Here is an 11620-nt window from a genome sequence, read left to right as displayed (position 1 = left end):
AGGAGTCTTCTTTCTTGACACGAGCAGCCTCGAACACTGTGAGGAGGCCCCTTATATGCGCCTCGGTGGGTCCGAGCCACACCCTGGCCACGCCCACCTTCGAGAACTCTCGAGAAGCTCCTCGGCTGTCCACGTGGCCCCCAAGGTGGCCCCTGGCCCCCACCTTGATCCGGTCACGTGTTCAGCCAGGTTCACTTCGAGTGCCACGCCCTCAACCCAGTGGCCCTCACCCACGGCCTGCAGATCCCCTGAACCGGCCCTGACGTCATTCCCGCCCCCAGACGGGATGACGTCATGTGTGTAGACCGGCGTGGTAGTGACGCTAACCCGCATAGTGACGTCACGTGTGTGTACACTGACGCTAAAAGTCACTACAAATTCATCAATTGGCTTCTTTCAAGCAATTACAATGTTAGTATGGACGGCTTATTAATTATATATTTTTGTGTAGGTCACGGTCCCTAAACTGTGGAATCGGCTCGCACAAAGCAGGCGTCGTGTGTCTCAGGTGCCATTGATGTACTTCTCGACCGCGAGTTAAACGAAATTGTTAATAAAACCGTTTAAAAAAACTTTTTTTTTAAAAGGAGTTTATTTTAATTGCTTATGCCTAAAAAGTATAGAAAATGGCCATTCCCCACAAACTTTGCTTTTGTGACAAGGACTCTGAGAGAGGAATGACACATGCACACATTCTCATTGAAAATAGGTAAATTTCTAAATATCACTGTCCTGGTCACAAAAGCAAAGTTTGTGGGAAATAGCCATTTTCTATACTTTTGAGGCATAAGCAATTAGGAAAAACACTACCCAGGGACAAAAAAAAATTGTTACACGGTGTTATCTAGGCCTGTATCACCAAGCTGTTTAGCGACAATGTTTAATGTTGCATTTTTGAATAAAAGGAAAACTGAAGTCCTGTGGTTACTTTCTTAGAGTGGAAATACCCATTTTAGCAGTGTAAGGTAATGATAAACTGTTTCCATCCTCTCTACCTTCCTGCTGGCTGGGTATCGTACTGGATGAATGCCTCTAGAAATGGTACTGCACAGCCTGAACTACCAAAATGAAACAAATCTTACACCATTGGAACCTCATTTGGCAGTAAAAAATATGATAATTGGTTTTTTACCCTTTTATCTGGCAACAAAACCGACACCTTTTTTACAAGGAGTCATGTTTGCATTGACCACAATACCTGCAGTCATAATGCAAACAAAAAGCATAACTCTGATAATGTATGCACTTTCCTTGAAGTTCAAACAACTTCAAGGATATCAGTTATGGTTTTTGTTTGGCAAATTGCCCTTTGTCGCAAGAATGAGCCACCAAAAAAGATTTCCAATACCCATAATGAACTTCCAATACCTAAAGGGTTTATTTAAAAAAAAACACTTAACAGGGAGCACTATTTTCTCACTCCCTTGAGTTAATAACACTTATTCACTAGAGGTTGTTTGGGTTAGATCGTGGAAGTGCCGTTAAAACCCGCTACCACCCGACAGCCAACTAGTAAGGGTTGTCACAACAGAACGTGCCAATTCGTCACGAGCACAGCACACCGGTGTGTTGGAGAGCCAAGCCACAACATTTACAATCCGTGACGAATTGGCATGTGACAAACCTTAGTTGGCCGTCTGGTTTTAAAACACATTTACGTGATCAAACCCAACAAACTATTATGGACATTGGTCAAAAGCCTACGTGTTAAAACAGACTTATTCACTATAGTATTCCTCCAATACTTCCCCATTGGCCGTCCGAAATTATGCAACTTACATGACTAGACATTGCATATAAACACGATACTGTAGCCATTGCACTTTTGGAATGGCAAACACGATGCAATGTTATACGCTGGTTGTAGTCCAAAGCTTCTTACGACATTAAATGCTTAACATGAAGCATCTTAAAACCATGGCGCAACACGAGACAAAGTGGAGCAGCAATAAGGGCCAAGCCCAGCTTGTTCAATGCTGTGGTTTTGCCACATTTTAGTCCTTGCATTCAGGCACCTGTTAAGGTGCGACTGGAACCTTCAGCGTGGCTTGACAACGTATGCCCACCTCTTCATATATGGGCAATGCAGTTTGTACACGAAGTATTTTAGCAACTCGATTCAAGTTCATTTATTAGGTATAGCCCTGTGAGCCATTCGGCTCTTGAATCATTCCCGTCACTTACATAAGCACCATTGGATGTACATTACAATTTGCATTAGTCCAAACCAGAATGCAGGCTTTAGTTTTTAAGATTGAAAAAAAGGTACTGTTTACCCAAGTTACTGGGTTGGCAAAGTGCATTTGGCATTGTCAAAGTCTGCTTGAGGCTAAGCAGTGTTAGATATGCAAGGCAAAAAAAAACGCATTTAAAATGGGAAAGCCAAGCTAGTTTCTCATCCATATGTATTGAAGTCCCATTTTATATTCGAGGGTTAGAAATTGCATTCTCACATGCCAGTTTGAGCAGATACGGTTCAAGTTTATGGGCATCTTGCCATTGCGTTAACCTCGCCCACCATGCAGAGCTATTGTATCGACAGCTTTAAAAGGACGCCTTATTTTCAACGCATATTGGATTAGTCTAGTGCTCTGGGTCATGGAGCCACCTTAAGGGGGCTATACCATTTCACGAATGTGCTGGCTGAAGTTACCCGCGAGAATTACACCACAAGCAGCTTAATTTCATGAAACTTTATTTGTAACCACAATAACGAATTATTGGGAATGCACATGGTCACGTCAGATACCAAAAACCACGGGAAACATCACTATGCAAACACACAAGGCAATTTATTAAGTGCAACACAAAGACTAAGGCAATTAAATGCACATCACTGGTCCTGGTCAGTAAGGCAAAGATGTATTAGATGTAAGATTGCAATACTGGTCTAGAATATCCAATTCCTCGTTTGGCACATGCATAGACCCCCCCACCCCTCTCCAAAAAATAAGCACAATTTAGGTAGGAATGCTCAGGCTCTTTTTTACATTAAAGATGTCACATTTTCACCACGACTTCATTTAGATCCTTTACGCGGGATATGTTAAGAGAGTACAAAATCCAAGGCAATCCAAATGTTAAGAAAAGCCAGTTTTTGCACCATTACTGGCAAAGGCTACCTGGGCGACAAACGTGTCTCTACGGGGCAGCAGAGAAATGCACCACCAGGCAAAAAGGTGGGGGGGGGGGGGTTTCCTCTACCTCCAAGTCTCAGCACCAAGGGAATTTCACATTGTTAGATTGGTGCACTTTAAGGTCGTGGGCTGCTAATGCCACATTTGAGATGAAGTGCATCATAAAGCTTCAATACAATATTTTGGTTGAAATTGATATTTTTAGAAACAGGTTCAGGATTACAAGTGCAATGTATTATATAAAACATGTCTGCATCTTGGGGGGTTAAACACATCCTATAAACATGAAATGCATCAACAACAACTAGTCTTACATCTACAGGTCAAGGAGAAAGCAAGCCATTGAGCAAATACTGTAAACAATCCCAAACACTACTCCTATGCCTTTTTCACAAACACTGGTAGTCTGACAACCTGCATTTTTCACAGAGGCATAAATTTGGTCCACATCAGGGACAAATGAAGGGGGGCATGGGGGAGTGCGAGAGGAAAAAACCAACCCACTCTGCACATGATGCAGCGCCTTATTTATCCTCAAGCTCTTCTTCCTTCTTAGATTCAGCCTCCTTTGCATCATCTTTCTTGGCCCCTTCCTTTTTGGTATCATTCTTCTTGGATCCATCTTTCTTAGAATCATCTTTCTTGGACCCTTCCTTCTTGGACCCATCCTTCTTGGACCCTTCTTTCTTGGAGCCATCTTTCTTGGGCTCTTCCTTCTCAGGCTCCTCCTCTGGTTCATCCTTCTCTGGCACCAAAATAACTTTCCCAATGTTCTTGCGCTCATGCATTTGCCTCATCGCATCACCCACCTGCAGGGAAGCAGTTGCATGCAGGGTTATGCATAAAGTAGGTTTCAAAAGGGAAACTGAAGGTTGTTACGGTGCCAACTAACCCACTAGTTGAATAAATTTGGAGTTTAACTCGAGTACCGTCAAAATGCATGGAATAAAACTCACATTTTAAAAGGTTTCAGAAAATAAAAGAAATCCCCAGCAAAAGGATTTTTGGTCAATTACTTGGGCACTTTAAAAAAATTGCAGTTACCTCTACAATGGCTGGAATGACAAAGCACTATCCTTTACCTACAATCAGTAAGCCACGTTAGATAAAAGGCGGTTCAACTATTAGCTATTGAAACATTGAGGGGTCAGATATCAAGCTGCTTCACAATTGGACACGTTTCCTGTTGGCTAAGAATTGTTTCAAGCAAGATTCGATGTCAATTACCTTGCAGCCACAAGATAAGTTGGAGACTTTAGGTGTCGGACATTCCCACGCAAAGTTATACAAAAATGGCATCATAGCAGCCATGTTGCATTCGGATTGTTTTTCTGGTAGCCAATTGGAATGTAACGATTCATGACCTAGCAAACTGATATGCCCCTCATTGTTTTTTTGCCCAAATACAAGCCACGTTTTTTGCACCATGTAGCCGTACGCAACTGCGTAGCGGATCCAAAATAAATCTGACCTTCTCAAAAGCCCAAGTAGAGTCGATGCGTGGTTTGATGTGACCCTGGCGGTAAAGGTCAAGAAGACTGTTCACCACCGAGCGCACCAATTCCACTTCCTCATCCAGGTAGCCCAGGTGGTAACCGCTCACTGCACGGTTTGAGCGCAGTAATTGCATCGCGCTGACGTTGAAGGAGCGTAGCCAGTTCTTGGCCAGAGAAAAGACGCTTGTCTTTTCGCCAGTAGAAAAATTTGCTGCACCTGGGGATTGGGTGGTTAAGGGAATGTTAAGCATCTTTAAAACAGTTGCGAAATTAAAGTTGTAACAAGCCTGCACAGCTGCAATAAGCTTTGCATGCACACCAATAAAGTGTTTCAAGTTGAACAATGACAAAAGCACATTGCAACAACCCACGTAAAATTGGGAAGGTGGACAAAACAGCAGGAACATTACCACTGGGTGCAAGTCTTACTTTGGAAAGTGTGTGTTGTTTCCGGTATAGGCAAGCAAATACCACAGGACTAGGAAGCCACTTGACAAGTTGGAAAAGGCCAAAAACGAATATACCAATTTTCAAACTGATTAAATAGTGGTATAAACACTTAAGAATATTTTAGCTAGCTACTAGAAGTGTAACTAGTTTATTATCCTGCAAGCAAAGCTATAAAATTGGGTTTAATAAAAACGCACGTCAGTAAAAGCAAAGTTGGTGAGTAAATATTGCAATAAAAATGTATTCAGGTTAAATAGGTTATCAAATAGCATGTCACTTGCTACATTCCAACGTTACAATATCAAAACTGGGATGTTTTTAATCCGTTGGGGGTGACCGAATTGTAAATTATTATTGCTTAACCAAACCAGTTTGAAAACAAGTGGTGGAATAATTTCAGGAAGGCCATTAAATAACCCAAACATAAAAACTTTGCTCCATGAGCCAGAGGAGGAAGCAAGGCCGGAATTGCCGGGGTGGCATCCAGACCAAAAAAAGTTGGAGCGGCCATTTGGCAAGCTTGTCAGTTCAACCTCACGCTTCCTGTTTGTGCATGGTCTGGGCCCCATAGGAAGGCAACGAGTGGAACGTTTGTTGAATGGTTATTCAACTCACAGCCAATGCATTTTAGGCAAGCCAAAGTTCTGCTAAAGGCAGCACTCAATGGTTAACTTCAAAAACACTACCAAGCCACACATTCCAGTGAGGATTCCTTACCATAAATCACCATCTTGCCCATAGGCTTCAGCAGGTTATAATTCTTGGCATTGTCACTTCCTCCCAGCGGATCCAGTACAATATCAACGCCTTTAAAAAAGGATGTCAAAATTAGGCGTCATGAACATGCTCAAGTTGTCAACACCGATAAAAAATAAACTGCACTGGCGCACAAGGCAAATTTGGGAAGGACCATGATGAAGTTAGCTTACCTTTTGGTGAAATTTTGCGAACTTCAACAACATAGTCGAGGGAGCGATAATCAATCGGGTGCGTGACACCCTGCTCTCTGATAATGTCGTGCTTGCAAGCTGAAGCGGTTCCAAAGAGTGTCACGTTGGGAACAGTCTTGCAAAGCTGGGTGGCTGCAATGCCAACACCACCTACCATGGAGATAAAAGGCAGAGGTTGAGATGAAGTGCCATTTCAAAAAGGAAAACCTTACATGCAAGGGAGTTATAGCAATATATTCTACATCTAAAAATAATCTCAAGTGTTGCAATTGGATGCACCAGTTTCAAAGGTTAGGCTTTGAACTTGTGCATACTTTGCTTAAACACAAAGGCCATTAGAAGTTAAATATAATGCAGACTAATGAGAACTGGACTTTTAATGCATTCTTTAAATTAAAATACCAATGTTATAAAATGGCAAACGCTTGTTAACTAGCTTTGGTCCACCAGGAAAAAAAAAACTCAAGATGTAAAGGAGTTCCTAGCCTCTCATGTTGAAGAGTAAACAACCTTCATGACCAAAACAGCATGGGGAAGTTTTCATAAAGCAGTTTGTTTTATTATAAAAGCTGTGTAAAGGACCCATTTCGAAAAGCAAGAAATATTGATAAGTCAAATTGCAATCTTAATTTTAGAACTTTCGTGACTGCAGGAATTATTATTTGTTTCTTTCGGTTAAGTCACGTCTAAAGATAACCTCCTCCAACCCTCCTCCCTCTCTCTGCCTCCGCCCCCCCCTCTGTCTATTTAAGGCCACCACACAGAGACGATCACCCCTCTGTTACCTGTGTTGCTCTCGCTATGTATCTTGGTGATATCTGTCTGCTAATATGTCTGTCTATAGTTTTCTGGTTAGATTTTATGTCGCTATTTCATTATACCTGATGATGATTGCTTGTGTTGCAATCGAAACGTCGTATTCTATTATTTAATTTAATATTTTATCTTTAGACGTGACTTAACCGAAAGAAACAAATAATAAGTCAAATTGCACCACAGGGCTTTAAACTCAAAACTGCACAGGTCACCGAATTAATATTAAGGCAAGGAAGCCAATAATTTCAGAAATGCTTAAAATTATGGTCCCATATCAGGGCCATTACTTGTAGCCACAAATTAGGGCCAACCTAAACGATAAAAACACTTGTTACATCAATGCAGCTCATTAAGTCACCACTTGAAACATTTGGCTTCAGTAAAAAACCGCAGCTCAAATATGCCAACTGGATTTCGTTTCAGTTAATCCATGTAACAATGAAAGGATTGAAAGATTAGGATCTTCACACCACAGGTAGAGATTAGCATTAGATACATAATTTATAAACCTGACGGCATATGTAAATCAGTGTTATACTTTAGGGCAATGAAGTACAAATTTGGGAATAGACTACAAATGAATAAATTTCGATTTAAAGCTTTCGTGACTGCAGGGATTCATCTTTTTGGTTCTTTCGGTAAAGTCACGTAGAAGGGAAGTAATAAAATAATAAAAATAAGAAGAGCGCCTATTAAGGCGCTCTTCCACCTCCAACCCAGCTTATATATAAACTCCTAGCTTGGTAGTGTCGCATTCTTCACCTGAAGACGGCCGCTTGCGTTGTAGCCGAAACGTCGTGAGAATTATTTTATTATGTTTTATTTTTATTATTTTATTACTTCCCTTCACCGAAAGAACCAAGAAAACAAATGAATAATTTTAAAAGAATCATGGGGAAGCCAGCATCCATTACATGCGCACTTACCATTTAAAATGCATCCAAATGGATGTCCATTATCCAGTACTAAATGCTATTTTCCACGTTTGTTTGACCACAACAGCAATTGTCAGGCTCTATACACTTAAATGCAACGTTGCTTTTTGTAAGATGTGCAATTAGACCAGCAGAGATGTAAAGGTGAAAACGCATATGGCTTTTATCTACTATGCGTTTTATGGGAACAGTAACCACCGTGCTAAAGGCACGCTCCACTGGCCCAACAGCACTTCAAAAACCCCACAACCTCAGCCAAGATAATCCAAAATTGCATCTGCATTTGAAGCCTTTGCACCATGGAGTCAATCGTTCAGTTTAGCACACGACCAGTCCATTCAAAAAAGCAGTTCACCACTATTGTACAATACCTGCAGCCATGTGGAGGAGTACACTCTTGCCCTCTCTCAAGTTGGCAAAATCAAAGAGCATCATGTATGCTGTTATGTAGTTGACAGGAATTGCTGCTCCCTCTTCAAAGCTCATTTCATCTGGCATGATAAAGGTCTTGGTAGCTGCCACACAAACAAGGCTCTGCCATAGCCCACCACGGTTCACCACCAACACACGGTCTCCCACCTGTAAAAAAACAGGTTAAAAGTGGCACGTGAAAATTTAACAAAACTGCACATAATCACCTTTAACAAATAAGTACACCTAGCCTAAAATGGCAACCGCAATAAGGCATTGCACCCAGCTGTACACAATGCACACCGCATGGATGTATTTTCTGGACTCGCATCTTGGCAATGTTCAACATTGCATGTCGATTTATAAAAAAAAAGGGCCCTTTAAAAAAAAGTGACGTTGAGGGAACTTTGCGTTTCAATCCCCCCCCCTAATAGGGTTGCTGCAAGCTTGCAAATATTAGCATCAAGTTCCTGATAAAAACAAATTCACCACCAATTACACAGCATTAAACATCACCGTTTAAAAAAAATAAAATTCTAAAACAATCTAGTCACGACATTAAAACGGTAATAGAATAGTAACCCCATCCCCCCCTAAATAAACCTAGGGTTGGATGTATGGCACTTTAAAAATATGAAGCATGGACAATATTATCAAAGCACCACCACACGGCAGACAATGGGAGAAGAGGCCGTGCTGCAACAGAGCACATGAGCAGCCCACACCCCCCAGCGTGCCACGCCCGAGTAGCCCCCCTCCCCCCCATCACGCATTCTCTGCACGACGCATACATTTTTTTTTTAAACCCATTTTTTGTAACGGTCATTTTTTTTCAAATGCATATTGGGTCAATGTTGTTGCGAATACAAAGATACGTGTGCTAAATTAACTGAAAATGTTACGGCTAAAAAAAAGCATTTAGATTTTTCGACAATTTTTTATTAACTGGGGGTTTTCGGCAGACGAGCCAGAGACATTCTGCAGCCACGCCATGCCTTTAAGCGGGCCTCAGACGTGAGGACATGGATTTAAAATAAAAAGTCCTGGATTAAAATAGGTATATTTAAAATATGGTCGTGCAAAGGCACGCGTACATTGTGCGATGCTATTAAAACACGCAATTCCGAAGCTCAATCTTCAAATGCAATTATGAAATGCATTGCAATAGGCCGCTTAATTTCTGAAAGCCTCGATAAAAAATTAAGTCTAGCCGACCGTTAGGAATGATTCCCTGGCAAAAAAAAGCCCTTACCTGGTGATAAAGGCCTGGGTGCTGTAACAAAAATGGACTGACCACCCCATTTAAAATGCAACTGGTGGCGGTGTAGGACAGTCTCAGGGGTTACATCTCGATTGGTATACAGTATAGCTTCGTTTCGGCAATTGAAGGCATTATGGAACGGCTGGTGGTCACGTTTAGCCAGACTTGCTAGTTCGTATGCAAAATGCAAGGGCAAATTAGGTAGACATGCCACAATGAAAACGATGGATATCTATCTAATTACGCAGAGACACCCATTATACCGCCAGTAAAATCGCATCCATTTCCTCGGCCCTGACCATACGGACAAAGTTGACCAATTACCAGCATCAAGCCATGGCCCTCCACCAAGGTTCACCCTGCCCCTAATCTTAAAAAAAAACACATACAAGAGGCCTCCCCCTGCGTTGCACGTCCCACTGCGGTACGCAAAAAAAAAAATCGGTCCAATAAATCCGCCACACCTTTACCCACAACGACAATCCCACCACGAAGCTACTACAGGGCCCACATCCACACCACAAAAACCACCACACAAACACAACTCACGTTTCGGTCTTCGACCCCTTCGCCCACGGCGTCGATCTCCCCAGCGCACTCCATGCCAAGCACGACTGGCGGCTTCTTGGGAAGGCAGTCGTAGAGGCCCTGGCGAGCCATGAGCTCGGCGAAGTTGAGGCCACACGCGTGGACCCGAATTCTCACCTCCCCGGCCGCGGGCACCATGGCCCCCGTGCGCCGCTCCACCCTCAGCTTGTCGTAGCCGCCGAAACCCGTCAGCACCACGGCTTTGTACTGCTCCCCGGGCTGCGCATCTTCCTTGGTGGGAGTCGGCTCTTCCTTGCTGGGGGGCTGCTGCTGCTCGTCTTCTTTGCCGGGAGTCTCTTCTTGTTGAGTTTCGACCTTTTGCTCCGAAGCTTCTGGCTGTGGCTGCTGCTGTGGCTGCTGCCCCCCCGCCTCGGATTGATCACCACCAGGGGCCGTCGCCTCTTCGGCCACGGCGGGCTGATCGCCGCCTTCTGCGCTCATTATCACCGCTGCTGCTGCTGCCGCTGCCCGAAGAGAGGAATATAATCTGGGTGATTGCACAGGAGAAGCCCGCGAGTATAAAGACGTCTCCCTCCAAATGGAAGCGTGGGTTTTGGTTGTCGTTCAAAAAGTCTGGAGAGGTCCCTCGACAGTAACCGTCTGTCTGCGTGGGTTCTCTGGAGCAGCCGGAAGATTCCTCGGCGAGGAAGAAGGGAGAGCGAGCCGCGGAGAGAAACCTGAACGATCCCAGTCAGAAGCTGAGTCGAGTCGCTCTTTGCCGGTGGGCGGAGCCGCTTTTATCCGCGGGGGAAGCGGCTTGGCCCCGCCCCCATCCGGCTTGCACGCCCCGCCCCCCGCCACCCTCCCCCCCACCACCCTCCCTCCCCCCACGGCCGTAAATTACAATTCGCCTTTGGCCGGTTGACGATCACAATTACACTTCGCAATCGCCCCTCGCCGTAATGCACGTGGCCACGCACAACTTGTTACGCAATACACCGGTGACGATGATTGTCGAGGGGAGGGGGGAGGGGGGTGGGGGGGGGGGTGGAGACCGCGCCCTCGACGCCCACTCCCATTGGCTGCTGCGGCCTCGGCGCTAATTGAGCTGCGCGGTCGCCGTGGCAACGCGCGCTGCAGCATCAGCAGCAAGCTAATTAGCCGCAGCAGCAGCAATGCAAGTGGAAGGAACGAGATGAAGAGGGAGGAAGATGTGATGCGATGGGAAAGAGAGATGGTGCAAGTGCAGGGGCAGCGTGGGAGAAGAAGGTTGCCAAGGGCTGAGTGCGACAAACCGCGTGGAAGCAGCAGCAGTAGCATATAATTAGCGCAGAGACGGGCGGGGTGGGTCTTGTCAGCTGATTAGCAAGGGCGGTGGGGAGGGGGGGCAGGTGTCGGCCTAAGGTGTGTGGGGTGAAAAAATAATAATAAAATAATAATAATAATTCAGGTATTTCCATTTATTATTATTTTATTTTTATAATTTTTTTACCCACGTGACTTTACCGAAAAAATCTTAAGAGTATGAATGCTTGCAGTCACGAAAGCTTCAAATCTTGAAAAAAAAAGTGTGCGTGGTGATTAGTAACGCGGAATGGGGCACCATTGTTAGCAAGCAACGCCACTCAATTATCCC

The 11620-nt window shown here is 44.1% G+C and overlaps 1 protein-coding gene across 1 annotated transcript; it reads right to left on the bottom strand.

The window, feature by feature from the left end:
- Positions 1-2685: 2685 nt before the first annotated feature.
- VAT1 (vesicle amine transport 1) lies at positions 2686-10806 on the bottom strand. Its single transcript, XM_078880994.1, has 6 exons — positions 10006-10806; positions 8156-8363; positions 6013-6183; positions 5801-5890; positions 4609-4850; positions 2686-3946 (listed from the first exon to the last, which is right to left on the bottom strand). Exons 1-6 carry the CDS (start codon positions 10483-10485, stop codon positions 3662-3664), a joined length of 1476 nt encoding a protein of 491 aa, XP_078737120.1. The 5' UTR covers positions 10486-10806; the 3' UTR covers positions 2686-3661.
- Between the last annotated feature and the right edge of the window lie 814 nt (positions 10807-11620).

The sequence above is a fragment of the Lampetra fluviatilis genome, chromosome 1 (assembly GCF_964198595.1).
Source record: "Lampetra fluviatilis chromosome 1, kcLamFluv1.1, whole genome shotgun sequence".
Lineage (NCBI taxonomy): Eukaryota > Metazoa > Chordata > Hyperoartia > Petromyzontiformes > Petromyzontidae > Lampetra > Lampetra fluviatilis.
Note: the sequence above shows the minus strand (reverse complement) of the source record. Positions and strands in the feature narration are given on the sequence as shown.